We start from the raw sequence: 27,665 nt of genomic DNA, 5'->3' as shown, positions 1-27,665 counted from the left end.
TTGATTTGATTTGAAATATATATGTTTTGGCTTCTTACTGTCAAATTGCAGTCTACAAATATTTGTATTATCAGCCCGCATCTGAATCTAGTTGATGATCCCTGGAATAGACGGACGAAACCGAAGACGAGATAAAGTCAAACTAACTGAAGGCGAGGCACCAGTTGTCTCAAATCTCGCCTTGATATTGCTTATATCCCAAACGGCACCTTAGTCCCTATTTAGTGCACTACTTTTCACCAGAGCCCCTATCGGGAATAGGGTGCTGTGATAAGAGGTCAACATAAAACTATGTAGTGTTGTAGTGATAAAGGTCAGAGTAACAGTACTACTGGAAGTCCAGGTATTCATGGCTTCACTCATTCCTTCACAGGTTCTGGCACCCCCTCCTCAATTGCTAGAGAGAGAGAGAAAGTTGGTATACACCCCAAATGGCACCCTATATAGTGCACTGTTTGAACAGAGTCCATAGGATCCAGAGTGCTCTGGTCAAATGTAGTGCACAATATAGGGAATAGGGTGCCATTTGAAACACCGAAATAGTCAGCTGACTGCCCAGGGCGGTACTCTTCCCTGACCTGGCTCCTCACATGGCTCAGTCTCACTGCCTTTCCTCTCTACTATAAGACTGACTACTGCTGTCTGCCTTTCCTCTCTACTATAAGACTCTGACTACTGCTGTCTGCCTTTCCTCTCTACTATAAGACTGACTACTGCTGTCTGCCTTTCCTCTCTACTATAAGACTCTGACTACTGCTGTCTGCCTTTGCTTTCTATAAGACTACTGCTGTCTGCCTTTCCTCTCTACTATAAGACTCTGACTACTGCTGTCTGCCTTTCCTCTCTACTATAAGACTCTGACTACTGCTGTCTGCCTTTCCTCTCTACTATAAGACTCTGACTACTGCTGTCTGCCTTTCCTCTCTACTATAAGACTCTGACTACTGCTGTCTGCCTTTCCTCTCTACTATAAGACTGACTACTGCTGTCTGCCTTTCCTCTCTACTATAAGACTCTGCTGTCTGCCTTTCCTCTCTACTATAAGACTGACTACTGCTGTCTGCCTTTCCTCTCTACTATAAGACTATACTGCTGTCTGACTACTGCTTCTCCTTTCCTCTACTATAAGACTGACTACTGCTGTCTGCCTTTCCTCTCTACTATAAGACTCTGACTACTGCTGTCTGCCTTTCCTCTCTACTATAAGACTCTGACTACTGCTGTCTGCCTTTCCTCTCTACTATAAGACACTGACTACTGCTGTCTGCCTTTCCTCTCTACTATAAGACTCTGACTACTGCTGTCTGCCTTTCCTCTCTACTATAAGACACTGGGTTTTATATCTCTCTCTCCACATAGATCACAGACAATTTGTAAAACATTGGCCACCATCCTTTATTTAACCAGACAGGTCACATTGACATATTTTCCAAGTGAGCCAAGACAGCAGTATACATAGTTAACGCAACATAAAACACATACATCTACTAGATCATTAGTACTTGTTTATCTGCTTTGTACATATGTTTTTTCCTTTTTAGGGTGTCTAGGGGCCTCCCTTTGGCCTATAAATAGCTGACGTTTTCAAATATCCAAAACGAAATAACACATTCTATGATCCAGTATTTTACAGTAGATTCTGATTTGAGCAGGGTTTGCCAGTAGTAGCACAGTACTGAGTTGTGTCAGGGAGGGGAGTTGTCGGTCGCCATCGGGCTGGAATAAGAGGGTGTCGCTGGCTGCCTCACGTGACGGTGCTGGGTGGTTCTAAAGCTTGGTTCACGTGACTGGACGTTCCCTCCTGGTATTAAGGACATGAAAGGGAGCGATACTGTCCGACTTCTGCAACCTGCTCCGAAAACAGGACCAATAATATGAAAAAATATTAAATAACCAACCGCCATATAAAAGGGGACAAAATAACAGGAAAAGGAAGGTCGATCTTTACTTTTCGGGGTTGTTGTTGTTGCACTGCCTGGACAGCTGCTTTGGACAAGCGGTGTGTGCTATCCGTTAAACTGAACTCTGGACTTGAAACATGACTCGAACATGTCCATTCCTTGTCGGGATCGCCTGCCTTGCGATTCTTGGTAAGTGTTTATTATAGTGGTGGTCGATCGAGGACTGTTACTGAGACGGAGGGGGAAATGAAACGACGTCATAATCTCCGCTGGTGTTATATTATCGTGTAGTATGGTGATTTGTTAATTCGGCATAAGGAAGTTAGACATAAATAATTCTATAGGGGCCTATGACATAAAGCATATTCTTTTATGTTTTTGGATATACGTTTTATTTATGGACGTTGCGGTGTAATGTTTATTTTTTTCTCTCTGTCGTATTTGTACACAAAATGTTGATTTCGTCATGATGTCCAGGACATGTTGTGTGACAGACAGTAGAAGGTCAAGTGAATCAAATGGGAACAGACAAACGGGCAGTTTGTTTTCCTAAAATCAACAGCGCGTCTGTCTCTCTGTCAACCCATTGTTCCGGGAACGCTTCACGTGACCGTAGAGGTGCTTTGTGTGTTGAAACACTGGAGCCTCTATGACCGACCATTAGCTGGCCGCTCATACTGAGAGACACAAGCACACAGATGTGTTGTCACAGCACTGTCAAGTCAACCGACTATAAGCTATAGGCCTAATGTAGTTGTGGTCTGGATTTTTTTCTACTGTTTTGTGGAAAGTTTGTGTGCTGTGCTGCTATTCACAGGCCAGGTCAAAGGTCACAGGTTCATTGACATTTGAAACATTGTCCCTTGCCTTTATTTTGTATTTAATAGTGATAAGATCCAGGCCTACATAAGAACTGTAATCAACCTGTGATTACAGTGTTGAGTCACACGTCTTCTCTCTACTGCCGTGGAAACAGTGTTATAGTGTGGTTGCTCTTTGTTTCAGTGTTGTCTGTTTTGCTATCTCTTTGTGTGTGTGTGTGTGTGTGTGTGTGTGTGTGTGTGTGTGTGTGTGTTAGGGAGGACGTGAGGCAGGCAGAGTCATGTTCAACTACTGGGGTAAAACTCCCTGAGTCATCATCACACTGGTGCATGAGGCACAGCAGGGCCTGTTGCTCTCTGCTCTCAACCAGGCCAGATAGTTAATGGAAATTAATAACCCACTAAATTATGTTTTCCTGGGACCCAAGCTTAGGAAAATATGCAACTATACATAAATATCGGTATATTTCATTGCCATTATACCTAAAACAAATGCAATATAGACAAACACCATTAAAACACATCTGTCTAGGTTGGAACTGTTGCTGTTAAAATTCAATAAATAATTTTCATTCTGAACTGGAACAAACTGATTGATCACATCACACAGATGCAGAACAGACAGGCTTTTTGATAGTGCAACCCTAAGTAACAGTACAGATGAAGATGAAAAAGGATCAGGCCTACGGTACATCTTACTGTGAAAAAGGATCAGGCCTACGGTACATCTTACTGTAAAAGGATCAGGCCTACGGTACATCTTACTGTAAAAAGGATCAGGCCTACGGTACATCTTACTGTAAAAAGGATCAGGCCTACGGTACATCTTACTGTAAAAGGATCAGGCCTACGGTACATCTTACTGTAAAAGGATCAGGCCTACGTACTGTAAAAGGATCAGGCCTACGGTACATATTACTGTAAAAGGATCAGGCCTACGGTACATCTTACTGTAAAAGGATCAGGCCTACGGTACATCTTACTGTAAAAAGGATCAGGCCTACGGTACATCTTACTGTAAAAGGATCAGGCCTACGGTACATCTTACTGTAAAAAGGATCAGGCCTACGGTACATCTTACTGTAAAAAGGATCAGGCCTACGGTACATATTACTGTAAAAGGATCAGGCCTACGGTACATCTTACTGTAAAAGGATCAGGCCTACGGTACATATTACTGTAAAAGGATCAGGCCTACTGTAAAAGGATCAGGCCTACGGTACATCTTACTGTAAAAAGATCAGGCCTACGGTACAAGGATCAGGCCTTACTGTAAAAAGATCAGGCCTACGGTACATCTTACTGTAAAAGATCAGGCCTACGGTACATCTTACTGTAAAAGGATCAGGCCTACGGTACATCTTACTGTAAAAAGGATCAGGCCTACGGTACATCTTACTGTAAAAGGATCAGGCCTACGGTACATCTTACTGTAAAAAGGATCAGGCCTACGGTACATCTTACTGTAAAAGGATCAGGCCTACGGTACATCTTACTGTAAAAGGATCAGGCCTACGGTACATCTTACTGTAAAAGGATCAGGCCTACGGTACATCTTACTGTAAAAAGAATCAGGCCTACGGTACATCTTACTGTAAAAGGATCAGGCCTACGGTACATCTTACTGTAAAAGGATCAGGCCTACGGTACATCTTACTGTAAAAAGGATCAGGCCTACGGTACATCTTACTGTACAAAAGATCAGGCCTACGGTACATCTTACTGTACAAAGGATCAGGCCTACGGTACATCTTACTGTACAAAGGATCAGGCCTACGGTACATCTTACTGTACAAAGGATCAGGCCTACGGTACATCTTACTGTACAAAGGATCAGGCCTACGGTACATCTTACTGTACAAAGGATCAGGCCTACGGTACATCTTACTGTACAAAGGATCAGGCCTACGGTACATCTTACTGTACAAAGGATCAGGCCTACGGTACATCTTACTGTAAAAAGGATCAGGCCTACGGTACATCTTACTGTACAAAGGATCAGGCCTACGGTACATCTTACTGTACAAAGGATCAGGCCTACGGTACATCTTACTGTAAAAAGGATCAGGCCTACGGTACATCTTACTGTAAAAAGGATCAGGCCTACGGTACATCTTACTGTAAAAAGGATCAGGCCTACGGTACATCTTACTGTACAAAGGATCAGGCCTACGGTACATCTTACTGTACAAAGGATCAGGCCTACGGTACATCTGTCTACTGTACAAAGGATCAGGCCTACGGTACATCTTACTGTAAAAGGATCAGGCCTACGGTACATCTTACTGTAAAAAGGATCAGGCCTACGGTACATCTTACTGTAAAAGGATCAGGCCTACGGTACATCTTACTGTAAAAGGATCAGGCCTACGGTACATCTTACTGTAAAAGGATCAGGCCTACGGTACATCTTACTGTAAAAAGGATCAGGCCTACGGTACATCTTACTGTAAAAAGGATCAGGCCTACGGTACATCTTACTGTAAAAAGGATCAGGCCTACGGTACATCTTACTGTAAAAAGGATCAGGCCTACGGTACATATTACTGTAAAAAGGATCAGGCCTACGGTACATCTTACTGTAAAAAGGATCAGGCCTACGGTACATCTTACTGTAAAAAAGGATCAGGCATACGGTACATCTTACTGTAAAAAAGGATCAGGCCTACGGTACATCTTACTGTAAAAAGGATCAGGCCTACGGTACATCTTACTGTACAAAGGATCAGGCCTACGGTACATCTTACTGTAAAAAGATCAGGCCTACGGTACATCTTACTGTAAAAAGAATCAGGCCTACGGTACATCTTACTGTAAAAAGAATCAGGCCTACGGTACATCTTACTGTAAAAAGGATCAGGCCTACGGTACATCTTACTGTACAAATGATCAGGCATACGGTACATCTTACTGTAAAAATTATTGTTGATAGAAAGTCTAGGTTGGAACTGTTGCTGTTAAAATTCAAGTCATGTTATATTCTGAACTGGAATAAACAGATTGATTGATCACATCACACAGATGTAGACCAGAAAACACACACGCAGTCCTTTTCTAGTCTATATCTGTGTGATGTGATCAATCAGTTTATTCCAGTTCAGAATATAAAATATGTATTGTATTTTAACAGCAACATGTCTATTCTGGGCTCTGTTTTTAGACCGTGTAACACTGAGGTCATTCTCAGCCTTGAAACTTTATCTGTCCTTGTTTTTTAAGTACACCAGAGTTGAGAACCCTGACTCACATCAGTATGTGGTGCCAAACAGGACCAGAACATCTACTGCTTTCTCAGTCAGGCAGGAGACCGCTTCCTGCTGTAGATGAGCAACCCAGAACTGTGTGTGGGTTTGCCTCAAACAACGTCTTGCTTCAATCAGTTTATTCCAGTAAAGAATAAAAATGATGACTTGTCTTCATCTTCACTGTTACTTAGGGTTGCACTATCAGTAGCTAGCTAACTTGCTTTGGCGAATGTTAGCAATTAGCAGTGTACAAGGCCAGGGGATTGTTTGAAAGAGAAACTCACATCTACTACTATGAGAGTTAGTTAGTACTCCCTTATTTCTGTTATAAAATGACAACAATGCCTTGCTAGCTGACTTACTTTTCCACTGTCGAAGCGATGTTTCCTGAAGCATTCAGCCCTTCTCTGAAATAACTCCCTGGGTTTACCATCATGCTGTGGATGTTTGCTCAGGACATGTCGTTTTATTAATTTGTTCCTTATGCGAGACTCATTACTAAGCACTTCCACACACAAAAGACATTGTGGGTGCTCCTCGTTATAAGTTTGTATGAAAGAGAGAGAAACTCATCGCTGTATATGTGTTTCATGAGAATTGAGCTCAGTCAGAATTTATGGCTAGTTTGACTACATTTGATGACAGCTGGCGAGTGAGAATACCAACTAATTGGCTGACCGCGCATCACCTGCTGCGGAACTACAGCGCTGCGTCGTGTTGGTCGCGGAGTGATCTTCAATTAAAACTGCAGAAAAAAAAAGATCCGGTAAATCGCGAAGCACACAGGCTTCTCCCTCTCAGTCGCGCAGCTGCCAAACTGAGCAGAGACCACTGCATAAGCAGAAAGCGCACTGAACAGAGAGAGGCAGATGCACTTGGCCAAATCAATTCCAGTAATTAATGAAACCAGAGCCAGCATCAGGCCTCGTCAGGCTCCCTGCTCTGGAAGCTGATGACCTCATCTTAGATTGACAGGGTGCGTCTTAAGTGGCACCCTATTCCTAACGTAAAGCACTACCTTTAACCAGGGCCTATAGGGCTGCTCAAAAATAGTCCTGGTCAAAAGTAGTGCACTATATAGGGAATAGGGTGTCATTTAGAATGGACTCTTAGTTCATCTGACATTCATTCTGTCTGAACACAAGTGCTGATTTGGATGAATTGATCCTCCGAGGAGAGAAAGGAAGCCAGTCTAGACTATTGAGGCACGCCCTCTGGTCAGGCACTCCTTAGCCACACACTAATAACCTGACCTTTAACAGCATGTCGGTAGACACATATTTAACCCCTCGACCTCTGTGTCCGTTGTGGTAGCCAGCAGGTGTAAATGAGTCTGAATAGTGCCCTATATAGGGTGTGCCATTTGGAACACAGAGCAGGTATTAATAGTCTGTAGTAGGCTGTGTGCCAGACTAGAGGGTTGGTAATACAGGGGGTTTGGTAATGGTACATGTGAAGGAGGAGGGAAGGACCTGACAGTTTTACATCTGCACTGTCGTTACATCATCACGGGAAACATTCTAGAACTCCTCTCATGCTTGGAACTGAACTGCTAGAACTTATTCTGGTCGTACGGACAGATGACGATGCTTCTCAGCTGTGGACGTGAGGGTTCTGGCATCATGTTGTAGACGCGAGGGTTCTGGATCATGTTGTAGACGTGAGGGTTCTGGATCATGTAGTAGACGTGAGGGTTCTGGGTCATGTAGTAGACGCGAGGGTTCTGGATCATGTTGTAGACGCGAGGGTTCTGGATCATGTTGTAGACGCGAGGGTTCTGGATCATGTTGTAGACGCGAGGGTTCTGGATCATGTTGTAGACGCGAGGGTTCTGGATCATGTTGTAGACGCGAGGGTTCTGGATCATGTTGTAGACGCGAGGGTTCTGGGTCATGTTGTAGACGCGAGGGTTCTGGATCATGTTGTAGACGCGAGGGTTCTGGATCATGTTGTAGACGCGAGGGTTCTGGATCATGTTGTAGACGCGAGGGTTCTGGATCATGTTGTAGACGCTGAGGGTTCTGGATCATGTTGTAGACGCGAGGGTTCTGGATCATGTTGTAGACGCGAGGGTTCTGGATCATGTTGTAGACGCGAGGGTTCTGGATCATGTTGTAGACGCGAGGGTTCTGGATCATGTTGTAGACGCGAGGGTTCTGGATCATGTTGTAGACGCGAGGGTTCTGGATCATGTTGTAGACGCGAGGGTTCTGGATCATGTTGTAGACGCGAGGGTTCTGGATCATGTTGTAGACGCGAGGGTTCTGGATCATGTTGTAGACGCGAGGGTTCTGGATCATGTTGTAGACGCGAGGGTTCTGGATCATGTTGTAGACGCGAGGGTTCTGGATCATGTTGTAGACGCGAGGGTTCTGGATCATGTTGTAGACGCGAGGGTTCTGGATCATGTTGTAGACGCGAGGGTTCTGGATCATGTTGTAGACGCGAGGGTTCTGGATCATGTTGTAGACGCGAGGGTTCTGGATCATGTTGTAGACGCGAGGGTTCTGGATCATGTTGTAGACGCGAGGGTTCTGGATCATGTTGTAGACGTGTGTTCAGGCTGTGACATCACTTATCTGTCTATCTAGATTGATATGTGACCTGAGTCCCTGTCTCATCTCATAAATATATATACATAAACACTAAACATAAAGGACCATAAGTAGCATAATGTGAACCACAACGTGGTCCTTGGGTCAATACATACCTGAATGGGCCCTAGCAAACCGTATGCTAAAGTCTACTAGTTAACATTATCAAACAACATGGGTTCTACAATCTATTAACAGTATGACCTTAATATAGCACAGGACACAGATAACACTCACTTAGTCATGAAGGCATACTGGAGAGTTCTCTGATGGCTACCAAACAATGTCTGGTGTAGTGTGTGTATGGTGGCCATCTTTAATATGGTCAGCTGGTGACCATCTGATGTGTCAGTTGAGCGGTCAGGTGACTTGTCAGGTGACTTGGCGGCCATTTTGGAGAAACACTTTGCCACTGTGATAGTGAGTTTGATAGTGAACTGGGCCTTAAACATGGAATAATCCACAACACTCCAACCTCATGAGATAGAAAAAACGTTTTATTTTCCTCAAAAACAACTTCATATTAAAGCAGGGTTTTGATTTGACGGCATGCACATGTGCAGTTTGGTACGAGACAACCGTTAGAACAGATAACGTGTTTCTGCGCATGAGCTTGATAGCACTTAGAAGCGTGATCATGGGTTTCTATTGGAGAAGCAGTTTCTGCCTATCGTCATGCTGTACTGTCTTTGATAATACGACTCAGGTTGGTGCTCAAGTGATGATGATGGTGATGATGATGATGTCTCTCCCAGGTTGTGTGACTGTAGTCCAGTCAGTCAGGGTTATAGTGGTGATGAAGATGATGATGATGTCTCTCCCAGGTTGTGTGACTGTAGTCCAGTCAGTCAGGGTTATAGTGGTGGTGATGATGATGATGGTGGTGATGTCTCTCCCAGGTTGTGTAACTGTAGTCCAGTCAGTCAGGGTTATAGTGGTGGTGATGATGATGATGGTTGTGTGTAGTCCAGTCAGTCAGGGTTATAGTGGTGGTGATGATGATGATGGTGGTGATGTCTCTCCCAGGTTGTGTAACTGTAGTCCAGTCAGTCAGGGTTATAGTGGTGATGATGATGATGATGATGTCTCTCCCAGGTTGTGTGACTGTAGTCCAGTCAGTCAGGGTTATAGTGGTAATGATGATGATGATGATGATGTCTCTCCCAGGTCGTGTGACTGTAGTCCAGTCAGTCAGGGTTATAGTGATGATGATGATAATGATGATGATGTCTCTCCCCAGGTCGTGTGACTGTAGTCCAGTCAGTCAGGGTTATAGTGATGATGATGATAATGATGATGATGTCTCTCCCAGGTTGTGTGACTGTAGTCCAGTCTCAGGTCACTCTGAAGGTGACCGAGGGAAACTCCACCTGTATAAAAGCCGAACTCTCCGCCTCTTTCTCCATCACCTATGACACAGCCAATGGCACGGTAAACTACATCCCCCACAATCCTCTCCGGCTTAGAGAAACACTTTTGATAATGTCCTGAACATAAGTCTCTCTTCCCAAGACCATTGTGTGTGTGAGTTTGGGCCAACGATTCTATCCTGAACATGTTTTTAAATGTACAAACTTCTTCTTCCCTCCAGCGTACGGTGATGGTGCCCCTCCCAGGTTCGGCGGTGGTGGGTGTGGCCAGCTCGTGTGGGGGTGACGGCCGCTCCCCCTCGCTCGTGGCGTTGTTCGGGGATGGCCACGCCCTGGGCCTCAGCTTCTCATCCAATGTCAGTCTGTACAGCGTCGCTAACCTTACCCTGCAGTACAACCTCAGTGACGTCTCTACCTTCCCAGAGGCCAACGGCACTGGTGAGAAAGAGACACACACACACACATACTAACACACGGAGTCACTCTTCACACATACACACACACACACACACACATACTAACACACGGAGTCACTCTTCACACACACACACACACACACACACACACACACATACACACACACATACATACATACACATACTGCCTGCCTCACGTCCTCCCTACACACACACACACACACACTCTTCACACACGGACACACTCTTCACACACACACACACACACACAACACAGGGAGTCACGCTTCACACACATACATACACACATACTGAGTCACTCTTCCTAACACACACACACACACACACACACACACACACACACACACAGTCACAACACACACATCTTCACACACACACACACACACACACACACACACACACACACACACATACTAACACACGGAGTCACTCTTCACACACACACACACACACACACACACACTAACACACGGAGTCACTCTTCACACACACACACACACACATACTAACACAGGGAGTCACGCTTCACACACATACATACATACATACATACATACATACTGCCTGCCTCACGTCCTCCCTAACACACACACACACACACACACACACACACACACACACACACACACACACACACATACACACACACTGCACACGTCCTCCCTAACACACACACACTCACACACACACACACACACACACACACACACACACACACGGACACTCTTCACACACACACACACACACACACACACACGCATACTAACACACGGAGTCACTCTTCACACACACACACACACACACACATACTAATACACGGAGTCACTCTTCACACACACACACACACACACACACACATACTAACACACAGAGTCACGCTTCACACACACACACACACACACACACACACACACACACACACACACACTGCCTGCCTCACGTCCTCCCTAACACACACACAACACATGGAGGCACGCTTCACACACACATACAGTGGGGCAAAAAAAATATTTAGTCAGCCACCAATTGTGCAAGTTCTCCCACTTAAAAAGATGAGAGAGGCCTGTAATTTTAATCATAGGTACACTTCAACTATGACAGACAAAATGAGGGAAAAAAATCCAGAAAATAACATTGTAGGATTTGTAATGAATTTATTTGCAAATTATGGTGGAAAATAAGTATTTGGTCAATAACAAAAGTTTATCTCAATACTTTTATATACCCTTTGTTGGCAATGACAGAGGTCAAGCGTTTTCTGTAAGTCTTCACAAGGTTTTCACACACTGTTGCTGGTATTTTGGCCCATTCCTCCATGCAGATCTCCTCTAGAGCAGTGATGTTTTGGGGCTGTTGCTGGGCAACATGGACTTTCAACTCCCTCCAAAGATTTTCTATGGGGTTGAGATCTGGAGACTGGCTAGGCCACTCCAGGACCTTGAAATGCTTCTTACGAAGCCACTCCTTCGTTGCCTTGGCGGTGTGTTTGGGATCATTGTCATGCTGAAAGACCCAGCCACGTTTCATCTTCAATGCCCTTGCTGATGGCAAGGTTGGGGCAGATACATGGCCCCATTCATTCTTTCCTTTACACGGGTCAGTCGTCCTGGTCCCTTTGCAGAAAAACAGCCCCAAAGCATGATTTTTCCACCCCCATGCTTCACAGTAGGTATGGTGTTCTTTGGATGCAACTCAGCATTCTTTGTCCTCCAAACACGGCGAGTTGAGTTTTTACCAAAAAATTAGATTTTGGTTTCATCTGACCATATGACATTCTCCCAATCTTCTTCTGGATCATCCAAATGCTCTCTAGCAAACTTCAGACGGGCCTGGACATGTACTGGCTTAAGCAGGGGGATATGTCTGGCACTGCAGGATTTGAGTCCCTAGCGGCGTAGTGTATTACTGATGGTAGGCTTTGTTACTTTGGTCCCAGCTCTCTGCAGGTCATTCACTAGGTCCCCCCCGTGTGGTTCTGGGATTTTTGCTCACTGTTCTTGTGATCATTTTGACCCCACGGGGTGAGATCTTGCGTGGAGCCCCAGATCGAGGGAGATTATCAGTGGTCTTGAATGTCTTCCATTTCCCAATAATTGCTCTCACAGTTGATTTCTTCAAACCAAGCTGCTTACCTATTGCAGATTCAGTCTTCCCAGCCTGGTGCAGGTCTACAATTTTGTTTCTGGTGTCCTTTGACAGCTCTTTGGTCTTGGCCATAGTGGAGTTTGGAGTGTGACTGTTTGAGGTTGTGGACAGGTGTCTTTTATACTGATAACAAGTTCAAACAGGTGCCATTAATACAGGTAACGAGTGGAGGACAGAGGATCCTCTTAAAGAAGAAGTTACAGGTCTGTGAGAGCCAGGAATCTTGCTTGTTTGTAGGTGACCAAATACTTATTTTCCACCATAATATGCAGATTAATTCATTAAAAATCCTACAATGTGATTTTCTGGATTTTTTTTCTCATTTTGTCTGTCATGGTTGAAGTGTACCTATGATGAAAATTACAGGCCTCTCTCATCTTTTTAAGTGGGAGAACTTGCACAATTGGTGGCTGACTAAATACTTTTTTGCCCCACTGTATACATACATACACACACATACTAACACACACATACTAACACACAGAGTCATGCTTCACACACACACACACACACTAACACACAGAGTCATGCTTCACACACACACACACACACACACACACACACACACACACACACACAACACACACAGTCATGCTTCACACACAACACACACAGAGTCATGCTTCACACACACACACACACACTAACACAGAGTCATGCTTCACACACACACATACTAACACACAGAGTCATGCTTCACACACACACACACACTACACACAGAGTCATGCTTCACACACACACACACACTAACACACAGAGTCATGCTTCACACACACATACTAACACACAGAGTCATGCTTCACACACACACACACACATACTAACACACAGAGTCATGCTTCACACACATACACAACACACAGAGTCATGCTTCACACACACACACACACACACACACACACACACACACACACACACACATACATGCTTCACACACACACACACACACACACACACACACACACATACTAACACACAGAGTCATGCTTCACACACACATATTACACACACACACATGTAACACACAGACACATCATGCTTCACACACACACACACACACACACACACACACACACACACACACATGCTACACACACACATGCTACTACACACACACACACAGAGTCATGCTTCACACACACACACACTAACACACACACACACACATCAACACAACTACACACACACTTTGGAGTCACATGCTTCACACACACACACACACACACACACACACACACACACACACATACTAACACATGGAGTCATGCTTCACACACAGAATGGATTATTATTTGATTTCTGACCAATGTGTCTTGTCTGTTTTTCGACAGATGTGGTAACTGTGGAGACGACCTCTGTAGGGATGGTTGCTAGGGTCAACACCACCTACAGATGTATCAGCGCCTCACCTGTCATTGTGGCAGGAGCCACCGTCACCTTCTCAAACGTCACGATGGAGGCCTACATGACGGGAGACGATCTGAGCCCCAACGGTACAGCCACCAACACCTGGGCTGAGCCCCCAATCTCACCCTTTCTCTAGATAGTGCACTACTTTGGACCAGGGCTAATTTGGGACGCACACTTATTGTCCACCACTGACCATCAACCATTAACAACTCTTTACTGACTATCAACACTTTGGTTGTTCCTTTACATGTTTGACTTTGACCAATTAACTTATTGTGTTTAAATGAACAGTCTGAGGGTATTGACCCGTGTTGTGTGATAGCTGGTCTGAACAGTCTGAGGGTATTGACCCGTGTTGTGTGATAGCTGGTCTGAACAGTCTGAGGGTATTGACCCGTGTTGTGTGATAGCTGGTCTGAACAGTCTGAGGGTATTGACCCGTGTTGTGTGATAGCTGGTCTGAACAGTCTGAGGGTATTGACCTGTGTTGTGTGAAAGCTGGTCTGAACCGTCTGTTCTGTTCTTCCCAGAGAGTGTGTGTACTGCTGACCAGAGCTTCACCACAGCCCCGCCTCCATCCCCTCCACCACCACAGCCCCGCCTCCACCCCCTCCACCACCACAGCAGCCCCCAGCCCCTGTCCCCACCCCCTGGAACCCCTAACCAGGGCAGCTACTCTGTCTCCAATAGCAACGGGACCGTCTGTCTGCTGGCCCGCATGGCACTGCAGCTCAACATCTCCCACTTCTCTGCCTCACAGAATAAGGTAACCCACACACTCATATGTGCACACACACACACACACACACACACACACACACACACACACACACACACACACACACACACACACACACACACACTGTCCCAGTAACACACAATAAACTATCCCTCTCCTCCTCATTGACAGACTATCCAGGAAGTAGTAAACCTGCAGCCCAATCAGACGACCAGCTCAGGATCATGTGACCCCACCAGCGCCACCCTGGTGCTGACACAGGGCAGTGCCACCAACCTCAGCTTCCTGTTTACTCTGGTGACATCATCACTCTACCGTTTACCTGTCTGTCAGTCTTTTACACTTTTGTCTGTCTGCCTCCCTGCCTGTCTGGTTATCAGTCTGTCTGTCTCCCTGTCTGTTTACCTGTCTGCTTGACTGGTTATCAGTCTCTGTCTGTCTGTCAATTCTCTCTCCTCTCCTCTGTGGCTGATGTTGTTTCTTGTCTTTCCAGAACACCACGTCTAACAGGTACCACCTGACTGGTCTGTCTGTGGTAGCAGCTTGGTCTGATATGACAGGTTAGTGTTTCCTCTGTTATCAATAGTGTCCATAAAGACCAAACAGTACCAGTATGTTACACTGATCTCTGTTCACCTCTACCTCTACTCTTCCTCTCTCTCTCTCCCTCTCCCTCCCTCCAGCCCCGTTCAACACCAGTAACAGTAGTCTGGACTACCTGCGTGGCTCCCTGGGGCGTAGCTACATGTGTAGTTCAGAACAGACTCTGGCTGTAGACCAGAACTTCTCCCTCAACACCTTCCACCTGCAGGTCCAGCCCTTCGGCATCACCAGAGGACAGTTTGCACAAGGTACCGGATATGATCTAATCTAGCGTTCTCCCTCTCTACCCTTTCATATGATCTATCCATCTCTCCTCTCCTTTCATATGATCTATCCATCTCTCCTCTCTCTCCTTTCATATGATCTATCCATCTCTCTCTCTCTCCTTTCATATGATCTATCCATCTCCTCTCTCTCCTTTCATATGATCTATCCATCTCTCCTCTCTCTCCTTTCATATGATCTATCCATCTCCTCTCTCTCCTTTCATATGATCTATCCATCTCTCCTCTCTCTCCTTTCATATGATCTATCCATCTCTCCTCTCTCCCTTTCATATGATCTATCCATCTCTCCTCTCTCTCCTTTCATATGATCTATCCATCTCTCCTCTCTCTCCTTTCATATGATCTATCCATCTCTCCTCTCTCTCCCTTTCATACAGTGCCTATGATCTATCCATCTCTCCTCTCTCTCCTTTCATATGATATTCTCCCCCTTGAACTTTGCGACAGTGCTTTTGACTATTTTGCCACATTTCAGGCTTCAAACATAAAGATATAAAACTGTATTTTTTTTTTGGAAGAATGAACAACAAGTGGGACACAATCATGAAGTGGAACGACATTTATTGGATATTTCAAACTTTTTTAACAAATCAAAAACTGAAAAATTGGGCGTGCAAAATTATTCAGCCCCCTTAAGTTAATACTTTGTAGCGCCACCTTTTGCTGCGATTACAGCTGTAAGTCGCTTGGGGTATGTCTCTATCAGTTTTGCACATCGAGAGACTGAAATTTTTTCCCATTCCTCCTTGCAAAACAGCTCGAGCTCAGTGAGGTTGGATGGAGAGCATTTGTGAACAGCAGTTTTCAGTTCCCTCCACAGATTCTCAATTGGATTCAGGTCTGAACTTTGACTTGGCCATTCTAACACCTGGATATGTTTATTTTTGAACCATTCCATTGTAGATTTTGCTTTATGTTTTGGATCATTGTCTTGTTGGAAGACAAATCTCCGTCCCAGTCTCAGGTCTTTTGCAGACTCCATCAGATTTTCTTCCAGAATGGTCCTGTATTTGGCTCCATCCATCTTCCCATCAATTTTAACCATCTTCCCTGTCCCTGCTGAAGAAAAGCAGGCCCAAACCATGATGCTGCCACCACCATGTTTGACAGTGGGGATGGTGTGTTCAGGGTGATGAGCTGTGTTGCTTTTACACCAAACATAAAGTTTTGCATTGTTGCCAAAAAGTTCAATTTTGGTTTCATCTGACCAGAGCACCTTCTTCCACATGTTTGGTGTGTCTCCCAGGTGGCTTGTGGCAAACTTTAAACGACACTTTTTATGGATATCTTTAAGAAATGCCTTTCTTCTTGCCACTCTTCCATAAAGGCCAGATTTGTGCAATATGACTGATTGTTGTCCTATGGACAGAGTCTCCCACCTCAGCTGTAGATCTCTGCAGTTCATCCAGAGTGATCATGGGCCTCTTGGCTGCATCTCTGATCAGTCTTCTCCTTGTAAGAGCTGAAAGTTTAAAGGGACGGCCAGGTCTTGGTAGATTTGCAGTGGTCTGATACTCCTTCCATTTCAATATTATCGCTTGCACAGTGCTCCTTGGGATGTTTAAAGCTTGGGAAATCTTTTTGTATCCAAATCCGACTTTAAACTTCTTCACAACAGTATCTCGGACCTGCCTGGTGTGTTCCTTGTTCTTCATGATGCTCTCTGCGCTTTTAACGGACCTTGAGACTATCACTGTGCAGGTGCATTTATACGGAGACTTGATTACACACAGGTGGATTCTATTTATCATCATTAGTCATTTAGGTCAACATTGGATCATTCAGAGATCCTCACTGAACTTCTGGAGAGAGTTTGCTGCACTGAAAGTAAAGGGGCTGAATAATTTTGCACGCCCAATTTTTCAGTTTTTGATTTGTTAAAAAAGTTTGAAATATCCAATAAATGTTGTTCCACTTCATGATTGTGTCCCACTTGTTGTTGATTCTTCACAAAAAAATAGTTTTATATCTTTATGTTTGAAGCCTGAAATGTGGCAAAAGGTCGCAAAGTTCAAGGGGGCCGAATACTTTCGCAAGGCACTGTATGATCTATCCATCTCTCCTCTCTCCTTTCATATGATCTATCCATCTCTCCTTTCATATGATTTATCCATCTCTCCTTTCATATGATCTATCCATCTCTCCTCTCTCCTTTCATATGATCTATCCATCTCTCCTCTCTTATGATCTCTCCTCTCTCCTTTCATATGATCTATCCATCTCTCCTCTCTCCTTTCATATGATCTATCCATCTCTCCTTTCATATGATCTATCCATCTCTCCTCTCTCCTTTCATATGATCTATCCATCTCTCCTCTCTCCTTTCATATGATCTATCCATCTCTCCTCTCTCCTTTCATATGATCTATCCATCTCTCCTTTCATATCTATCCATTTCATATGATCTATCCAGCTCTCCTCTCTCTCCTTTCATATGATCTATCCATCTCTCCTCTCTCCTTTCATATGATCTATCCATCTCTCTTCCATATGATCTATCCATCTCTCCTCTCTCTCTCTCTCTACCCTTAGTCAATGTGTCCTTGATTAGAAGTTCAGTAGTTTATTTAATCATGTCTGGTGTACAGAGAATCAGGCTAGTTTCTAGTGCACTACAACAGACACTATCATTCATGTACGACAACACTTCAAGTCTACTTCCCAACGTCATCAGTGATGTCATCACTCAGAGGAGAAAAGTGCAAAGTCATAAAATCCAAATCTTGTTCTTAAATAAATGTTTATTCCAGTTACGATGAGCTTCAGTCAGCAACATGAATCTCACATGAGTTACATCTGTTTTTCTTTCTCTCCCTCCACATCCCCCCTCCCTCCACACTCCGCCTCTCCCTCCACACTCCGCCTCTCCCTCCACATCCCTCATCCCCCTCTCCCTCCACATCCCCTCTCCCTCCACACTCCGCTGCTCTCCCTCCACATGGTGCCTCTCCCTCCACATCCCAAACCATCCCCCTCTCCTCCTCATTGCCCATCTCCAGGCACCTTCTTCTCCCCCCCTCCCTCAACACATCCCTCCTTTCCTTTCTCCACATCCCCCTCCCAGATCCAATATGACTGATCTCCCTCAGAGTCTCCCCCCTCAGCTGTACATCCCTGCTCTCCACATCCCCCCTCTTGGTTCTCATCATCCCTCCTTCCCTCATCGGCCCCAGGTCTTGAGCCATGCTGGATACTCCCTTCCAGAACACTGACTCCTCCCACCTTCATCCCCCTCTCTCACCTATCCCTCCTCTATCTTCATGATCCCCCACTCCTTTTAACCCCCCTCAATGTGGATTCTTACCCTCACTATTTACATCTTAGTCATTTACAATCTCAGGAGATCCCCCTTTCAGATCTCAGAAAGTCCCTGATCCCCCCCAATCTTTCAGTCCATTTGTTAAAAAAGTCCCTTCTCTCCCTTCATGATCCCCCCACTCTCCCTCTTCACATCCCTCCTTTCCCTCTTTATGTTTGAAGCCTCTCCCTCCAAAGTCCCTTCTCTCCCTCCACATCCCCCTCCTCTCCCTTATGATCTGATCTGGACCATGTATCCCCTCTCCCTCTCTCCTTTCAGTGTGTCATCCTGTCCTCTCCCTCCATGATCCCCCTCTCCTTTCATCCCCCTCTCTTCCTTTCATCCCCCCCTCAGCAATCCCCACTACCACTGCTCTCCCCATCTCCCTCCCTTTCATGATCCCCCCTCTCTCCTGGACTATGATCTCCCTCCCACAACCAGGCCCTCTCCCTCAGTGTGTCTGTCCACACTCCTACTCTCCCTCTCAGTGATGTCTCACTCCAGATCCCCCTATGCAAAGTCATACAATCCCCCTTGTCCTTAAATAAATCCCCCTTCCAGTTACGATGAGCTTCCCTCAGCATCCCTCCTCTCCCATCCTTTTCCCCTCCTCTCCCTCCACATCCCTCCTCCCCTCCACATCCCTCCTCTCCCTCCACATCCAGACTCCATCCCTCATCCCCCTCTCCCTCCACATCCCCCTCCACATCCCTCCACATCCCCCTCTCCCTCCACATCCCCCCTCTCCCTCCACATCCCCCCTCTCCCTCCCTCTAGCGGAGGAGTGTCAGTTGGATCAGGACAGCATGTTGATTCCCATCGTCGTGGGAGCTGCTCTGGCCGGCCTGGTTCTCATCGTTCTCATCGCTTACCTCATCGGCAGGAAGAGGAGCCATGCTGGATACCAGACCATCTGAGAACACTGACACACAACCTTATGTGTATCAATCAGCACCCTATTCCCTATAGAGTGCACTACTTTTAACCAGAGGTCAATGTGGATTCTGGTCAAACTTAGTGCACAATGTAGGGAGTCTTTTCAGGCAGACTGCAGAGAGCCGGACGCTCAGCCAACCACTGCTATTAATGACTGACTGGACCATGTACAAACCAGGCCCTCTCTGCAGTGTGTCTGTCTGTCTGTCTGTGTCTGTGTGTGTGTTATTCACAGCAACCAACCACTGCTACTAATGACTGACTGGACCATGTACAAACCAGGCCCTCTCTGCAGTGTGTCTGTCTGTGTGTCTGTGTGTCTGTGTGTCTGTGTATTGTTATTCACAGCAACTCATCCTCTGCTACCTACTAACAGACTAGTGCCTGGTCAAACCTACCTTCCCCCTCGTCTCTCTGTCTCTAGCCCATCTCTACTAACAGACTAGTGCCTGGTCAACCTACCTTCCCCCTCGTCTCTCTGTCTCTAGCCCATCTCTACTGCAGCTGGCTCAGTATACCCTTGTAGTTCTGATATCATGTTTGACTTGGGTGGATTCTCACTTTAAACGGAATTTATAGATTTTTTTTTTCTTCTTCAATTGCAGTTTTTTGTGTAAATTAATCCGATATTAAATGATACAGTATTCAACTCTTATGGAAGAGTGGGTCTTTCCTAGAAGCACGTTTTGTGATGGACTCAACAAGCTTCCCTTCCTTCCTCATCTCCTTTCCTTCAGGACCGCCATCTTTTCTATGACATCACCTAGGGAGGTCTGAAGACTCCTGTGGGGGAACACAAAGGGAAACTTGAATGTCTAACACCTCCTCCTCTCTGGTCAGGAATACTGACCGGATTATGTTGTAGGTCACAGGAACATTTGAAAGGCCTTGTGGGGGGGGGGGTGATGATTATGTGTTTTGTGGTTTTACTGCGTTTCATAACAAAAGGTTGTGGACGCTGTCGGACTGAGGAACAGAACAAGGTTGTTTCATGATGGATGTGTTGGACTGGTGTGTAATATCGTTTAGCTCCTCCCATGAGATTGTGTTGACCTGGTGTGTAATATCGTTTAGCTCCTCCCCTCTCCTCCCATGAGATTGTGTTCATCCATTGTAGCGAGTTGATCTTTTTATTTTTGTAGAGAATGTTTTGATCATTTTTCTATTATGCGTCTTGCTAAGGTCAATAAAAGACATCTGAAACACCTTTCTTCTGCTTCCTGAATCGAGAATAGATGGGGTTTGTAGTTCCCAGCACTAGAGATTTACAGGGACTACAAAAGTAGCAGAAAGAACAGACTGGGGGGGGAGAAGAGTCAGTAGTTTATTTAATCATGTCTGGTGTACAGAGAATCAGGCTAGTTTATAGTGCACTACAACAGACACTATCATTCATGTACGACAACGCTTCAAGTCTACTTCCCAACGTCATCAGTGATGTCATCACTCAGAGGAGAAAAGTGCAAAGTCATAAAATCCAAATCTTGTTCTTAAATAAATGTCTATTCCAGTTAAGATGAGCTTCAGTCAGCAACATGAATCTCATCCCAATTGGCACCCTATTCCCTATATAGTGCACTACTTTAGACCAGAGCCCTATTCCCTATATAGTGCACCACTTTAGACCAGAGCCCTATTCCCTATATAGTGCACTACTTTAGACCAGGGCCCTATTCCCTATATAGTGCACTACTTTAGACCAGAGCCCTATTCCCTATATAGTGCACTACTTTAGACTAGGGCCCTATTCCCTATATAGTGCACTACTTTTGTAGGGAATAAGGTGCCATTTGGGGGACACAATGGAATCCTCAGTTAGCAGGGTGTGAGTTAACATTACACTCCATCTAACTACATTCAGGTCTACATTATCTAGCTACATGTGTTCATTCAGGTCTACATGAACCAATACGTCCAGGGCTGGTTTCCCGCAATGCAGATGAACACCAACGCTGGACGAAAACTAATGTTGAATTCCTGCCACTCTACAGTGCAGCGACGTCCCTCATTAAGACGACATCAGTCTGGTATCGTCCACTGCTGTCCGCGCGTCATTAAGACGACATCAGTCTGGTATCGTCCACTGCTGTCCGCGCGTCATTAAGACGGCATCAGTCTGGTATCGTCCACTGCTGTCCGCGCGTCATTAAGACGGCATCAGTCTGGTATCGTCCACTGCTGTCCGCGCGTCATTAAGACGGCATCAGTCTGGTATCGTCCACTGCTGTCCGCGCGTCATTAAGACATCAGTCTGGTATCGTCCACTGCTGTCCGCGCGTCATTAAGACGGCATCAGTCTGGTAACGTCCACTGCTGTCCGCGCGTCTCAGACGATCAGCGACGTCCCTCATTAAGACGACATCAGTCTGGTATCGTCCACTGCTGTCCGCGCGTCATTAAGACGACATCAGTCTGGTAACGTCCACTGCTGTCCGCGCGTCATTAAGACGACATCAGTCTGGTAACGTCCACTGCTGTCCGCGCGTCATTAAGACGACATCAGTCTGGTAACGTCCACTGCTGTCCGCGCGTCATTAAGACGACATCAGTCTGGTAACGTCCACTGCTGTCCGCGCGTCATTAAGACGGCGCGTCTCGGACGATCATCTCTGCTTTTTCAAAATGTCACTTATTGCCAAACCACACCGCACTGGAGCATATTATGTTTTCATGTCCATTGGCTAAATATGTTTTATTTCATGTGACTTTCATACAGTAATGACAATAGTGTAATAGACTAAAGGTTTCATTGGCATCTTTGTTGTTAATTATTGTGATAGGCTCATGTTTAACCTGTACGATGTGCCCCCACAGGATAGTTACTAATTACATTTACTGGTACTTGTAACACCTTATTTTCACCCCTAGTAGTCTACATAGCTACATGGTAGTCATGCTAAAGAGTACAAAACAGTCTAGGACACTGTCCCAACAGTGAGGGATAGGATCCGAGGAGAGGAGACCATTAAGGAGTGTTGGGACCCAGCCCGGAATGTGCAGTGTGTTTGATTGACAGGTCAGGAGGATTGGGGTCAGGACTCCTCAGCGATGATGCGTGCTCGACACGTCTCCCGGAGCTTGGTGATGGTTGCCATGGAGAGGCTGCCGGGTTCCGTGAAGATTTTCTGGGAAAGCAGCAAGACAAAGGATTAGAGGGATGAACAGAGATCATTATGGCGCACACACACACACACACACACACAGTCTTGTACAGCTAACCTTGTGGGGACACACAATTTAGTCCCACTCAAAATCCTATTTACCCGAACCGGAACCCATATATCTAACCCTAAACCCCCTAGAAATATCTAACCCTAACCCTAAACCCCCTAGAAATATCTAAACCTCCCCCTAAAATATCTAAACCTAACCCCCCAGAAATATCTAACCCTAACCCTAAACCCCTAGAAATATCTAACCCTAACCCTAAACCCCTAGAAATATCTAAACCTAACCCCCTAGAAATATCTAACCTTAACCCTAAACCCCCTGGAAATATCTAACCCTAACCCCCCTAGAAATATCTAACCTTAACCCTAAACCCCCTAGAAATAGCATTTCCCCTCGTGGGGACTAACAAAATGTCCCCAGTTTGTCAAATTTGTGTTTGTTTGGACTTCCCCACAAGAATAGTTAAAACACATCCACACACACACGTTCATTTCAGTGTGTGTGTGTGTGTGTGTGTGTGTACCTGCATGAAGGTGTGTGTGTGTGTACCTGCATGAAGGTGTGGCAGTCCTCTACATCGGGGCCTCTGGTCATGTGTTTGAAGCAGTCACAGACGTCAGGCAGGGAACCGGCCTGTTGGACCTCAGCCTGCTGGTTCCTTATCAACGTCAGAGCCACACGGAACAGAATCTTAGAACCCTCGTAGAACAGACAGTCCCAGATACGCAGAACCGTCTGAGGACGAGAACCAAGGAGAGAGACCAGAGTCAGGCTTAATGGGCCGCAGGACAGTCGGGCTTTAATGGGCCGCAGGACAGTCGGGCTTTAATGGGCCGCAGGACAGTCGGGCTTTAATGGGCCGCAGGACAGTCGGGCTTTAATGGGCCGCAGGACAGTCGGGCTTTAATGGGCCGCAGGACAGTCGGGCTTTAATGGGCCGCAGGACAGTCGGGCTTAAATGGGCAGGACAGTCGGGCTTTAATGGGCTGCGGGACAGTCATCCAGCTTTAGATGGGACAGTGGACACTAGGCAAATGGGATGAAGGACAGTCGGGCTTTAATGGGCCGCAGGACAGGTCATCCAGCTGAGATGGTAGACAGTGACACTAGGCATGGTGATGAAATATGTAAAGATGGTTCTTCATTGTACTGTCTCTTCCCTTCCTGATTCAGTCCTGTTGTGGGGCTGAGTCTCTGATAAAGCTCAGCACTGATAAAACATTATTTAATAGCCCTTCTACAACAGACCCAAACCTGACTGGGTGTTTAAATGCTCAATAGTTACATCAACTTAGTAATAGTACTCCAACAACAAAGATTTGTCCAAAGTCCCCCCCCCTCACCTCTACAGGCAGGACGTCTATGTAGAGACAGATGAACCACCTGGAGACCACCAGGGTCCACATGACGTTGTGTTGCCCCATGGCCTGCCACACAACTGGGGCTTTGGTCCTCACAAGCTCCCCTAAAACCTCCTGGTCCATCTTCAGACCCAGCATAGCTGGGGTGTAGTAGTCTGGACAGGAGACAGACAGGACACACGACTTAGTATCAACAGTCCCTTTCATTACACTGTTGTTTTTTACTGTCGTCAAGGAACACACACACACACACCCTGAACTCAGTGACGAATGTGATCTCAGATCAAATCCACCTGTTTGTCAGAGTGGAGCCCGACTATGCCAAGGTAGTGAGCTGGGGGCGTGATGTCATTTCCTGTGTGACATCATAGGATTACCCCCCTCCCTCCCTCCGTGTGATGGGACATGGGTCTTAACGAGGCTCAAGACCATGTGACCTCCGCTGGGTTATACATAGACCCACGGCAGGGAGAGAAGACAAACACACCTGGTAGTATCCTGCCCAGTAGAGCGTCCATCAGCCAGAATGATTTCTCCTCGTCTTTAGTGATGATGATGAGGTACCCAGCGATGAAGTTCATGCCCTGAAGACAAGACAGTTATTAGATACATATGAATATTACATTTCAGCCACAATAAACTGTTAATAGTTATAACTGTGTTTAAGGTGTTGTTGTCTGGAGGTTGTTGACATCCTCTCCTTGACAGCTTCGTGAGGGGCACAACCCGTTCTAATTCAACAGCCCTCTCGCTCTCTCTCCCTTGCCAATACATTCTAATTCATCTCTCTTTCTCCCCTCTATCTTTCTCCCCTCCCTCTCTTTCTCCCTACCCCTCTTTCTCCCTACCCCTCTCTCTCTTTCTCCCTACCCCTCTTTCTCCCTACCCCTCTCTCTCTTTCTCTCTACCCCTCTTTCTCTCTACCCCTCTCTTTTCTCTCTCCCCCTCTCTCTCTTTCTCTCCCCCTCTCTCTCTTTCTCTCTACCCCTCTCCCTCTTTCTCTCCCCTCTCCCTCTTTCTCTCTACCCCTCTCTCTCTTTCTCTCTACCCCTCTCTCTCTTTCTCTCTACCCCTCTCTTTCTCTCTTTCTCTCTACCTCTCTCTCTTTCTCTCTACCCCTCTCTCTTTCTCTCTACCCCTCTCTCTCTTTCTCTCTACCCCTTTCTCTCTACCCTTCTCTTTCTCTACCCCTCTCTCTCTTTCTCTCCCCCTCTCTCTCTTTCTCTACCCCTCTCTCTCTTTCTCTCTACCCCTCTTTCTCTCTACCCCTTCTCTCTACCCCTCTCTCTCTTTCTCTCCCCCTCTTTCTCTTTCTCTCTACCCCTCTCTCTCTTTCTCTCTACCCTTTCTCTCTACCCCTCTCTCTCTACCCCTCTCTCTCTTTCTCTCTACCCCTCTCTCTCTTTCTCTCCCCCTCTCTCTCTTTCTCTACCCCTCTCTCTCTTTCTCTCTACCCCTCTTTCTCTCTACCCCTCTCTCTCTACCCCTCTCTCTCTTTCTCTCCCCCTCTTTCTCTTTCTCTCCCCCTCTTTCTCTCTACCCCTCTCTCTCTTTCTCTCTACCCCTCTCTCTCTTTCTCTACCCCTCTCTCTTTCTCTCTACCCCTCTCTCTCTTTCTCTCTACCCCTCTCTCTCTTTCTCTCTACCCCTCTTTCTCTCTTCTTTCTCTCTACCCCTCTCTCTCTTTCTCTCTACCCCTCTTTCTCTCTTTTCTCTCTACCCTTTCTCTCTTTCTCTTTCTCTCTACCCCTCTTTCTCTCTTTCTCTCTACCCCTCTCTCTCTTTCTCTCTACCCCTCTCTCTCTTTCTCTCTACCCCTCTCTCTCTTTCTCTCTACCCCTCTCTCTCTTTCTCTCTACCCCTCTCTCTTTCTCTCTACCCCTCTCTCTTTCTCTCTACCCCTCTTTCTCTCTTTCTCTCTACCCCTCTTTCTCTCTTTCTCTCTACCCCTCTTTCTCTTTCTCTCTACCCCTCTCTCTTTCTCTCTCCCCTCTTTCTCTTTCTCTCCCCCTCTTTCTCTCTACCCCTCTCTCTCTTTCTCTCTACCCCTCTCTCTTCTCTCTACCTCTCTCTTTCTCTCTCCCCTCTTCTCTCTCTACCCCTCTCTCTCTTTCTCTCTACCCCTCTCTTTCTCTCTTCTCTCTACCCCTCTCTCTCTCTTTCTCTCTACCCCTCTCTCTTTCTCTCTCCCTCTCTTTCTCTCTACCCCTCTTTCTCTCTACCCCTCTCTCTCTTTCTCTCTACCCCTCTCTCTCTTTCTCTCTACCCCTCTCTCTCTTTCTCTCCCCCTCTTTCTCTCTCTCTTTCTCTCTACCCCTCTTTCTCTCTTTCTCTCTCTCTACCCCTCTTTCTCTCTTTCTCTCTACCCCTCTCTCTCTTTCTCTCTCCCCCTCTTTCGCTCTTTCTCTCTACCCCTCTCGCTCTTTCTCTCTACCCCTCGCTCTCTTTCTCTCTACCCCTCTCTCTCTTTCTCTCTACCCCTCTCTCTCTCTACCCCTCTCTCTCTCTTCTCTCTCTCTACCCCTCTCTCTCTCTCTACCCCTCTCTTTTTCTCTACCCCTCTCTCTCTCTCCCCTCTCTCTTTCTCTCTACCCCTCTCTCTCTCTCTCCCCTCTTTCTCTCTCTTTCTCTCTACCCCTCTCTCTCTTTCTCTCTCTTTCTCTCTACCCCTCTTTCTCTCTCTTCTCTCTCTCTCCCCCTCTCTCTCTCTACCCCTCTCTCTTTCTCTCTACCCCTCTCTTTCTCTCCCCCTCTTTCTCTCTCTTTCTCTCTACCCCTCTCTCTCTTTCTCTCCCCTTTCTCTCTTCTCTTTCTCCTCTTTCTCTCTACCCCTCTTTCTCTCTACCCCTCTTTCTCTCTACCCCTCTTTCTCTCCCCCTCTCTCTCTCTACCCCTCTCTCTTTCTCTCTACCCCTCTCTCTTTCTCTCCCCCTCTTTCTCTCTTTTCTCTCTACCCCTCTCTCTCTTCTCTCCCCCTCTTTCTCTCTCTTTCTCTCTACCCCTCTTTCTCTTTCTCTCTACCCCTCTTTCTCTCTACCCCTCTTTCTCTCTTTCTCTCTACCCCTCTCTCTTCTCTACCCCTCTCTCTCTCTTTCTCTCTACCCCTCTCTCTCTTTCTCTCCCCCTCTCTCTCTCTACCCCTCTCTCTTTCTCTCTACCCCTCTCTCTTTCTCTCTCTCTTTCTCTCTACCCCTCTTTCTCTTTCTCTCTCTTTCTCTCTACCCCTCTTTCTCTTTCTCTCTCTTTCTCTCTACCCCTCTTTCTCTCTCTCTTTACCCCTCTCTCTCTTTCTCTCCCCTCTTTCTCTCTACCCCTCTCTCTCTTTCTCTCCCTTTTCTCTACTC

At 46.1% G+C, this 27,665-nt stretch overlaps 2 protein-coding genes across 2 annotated transcripts in view; one reads left to right on the top strand and one right to left on the bottom strand.

The window, feature by feature from the left end:
• Positions 1-1,778: 1,778 nt before the first annotated feature.
• On the top strand, positions 1,779-20,996 carry lamp1a (lysosomal associated membrane protein 1a). Its single transcript, XM_042316010.1, has 9 exons — positions 1,779-2,090; positions 9,874-9,992; positions 10,153-10,369; positions 13,848-14,009; positions 14,457-14,692; positions 14,837-14,962; positions 15,159-15,225; positions 15,349-15,516; positions 19,631-20,996. Exons 1-9 carry the CDS (start codon positions 2,039-2,041, stop codon positions 19,768-19,770), a joined length of 1,287 nt encoding a protein of 428 aa, XP_042171944.1. The 5' UTR covers positions 1,779-2,038; the 3' UTR covers positions 19,771-20,996.
• An 851-nt stretch (positions 20,997-21,847) lies between these two features.
• The window catches only part of LOC112240834 (growth hormone-regulated TBC protein 1-A), a 19,122-nt gene continuing 13,304 nt past the window's right edge, over positions 21,848-27,665 (bottom strand). The window contains exons 5-8 of the mRNA XM_042316011.1: positions 24,809-24,905; positions 24,304-24,476; positions 23,510-23,695; positions 21,848-22,914 (exon numbers count right to left, since the gene is read on the bottom strand). Coding sequence (XP_042171945.1) covers positions 22,822-22,914; positions 23,510-23,695; positions 24,304-24,476; positions 24,809-24,905 — 549 coding nt within the window. The 3' untranslated portion in view covers positions 21,848-22,821. The remainder of the gene's footprint in view (positions 22,915-23,509; positions 23,696-24,303; positions 24,477-24,808; positions 24,906-27,665) is intronic.

This window comes from Oncorhynchus tshawytscha, unplaced genomic scaffold, assembly GCF_018296145.1.
Source record: "Oncorhynchus tshawytscha isolate Ot180627B unplaced genomic scaffold, Otsh_v2.0 Un_contig_6491_pilon_pilon, whole genome shotgun sequence".
NCBI classification, from domain to species: Eukaryota; Metazoa; Chordata; class Actinopteri; order Salmoniformes; family Salmonidae; genus Oncorhynchus; species Oncorhynchus tshawytscha.
Note: the sequence above shows the minus strand (reverse complement) of the source record. Positions and strands in the feature narration are given on the sequence as shown.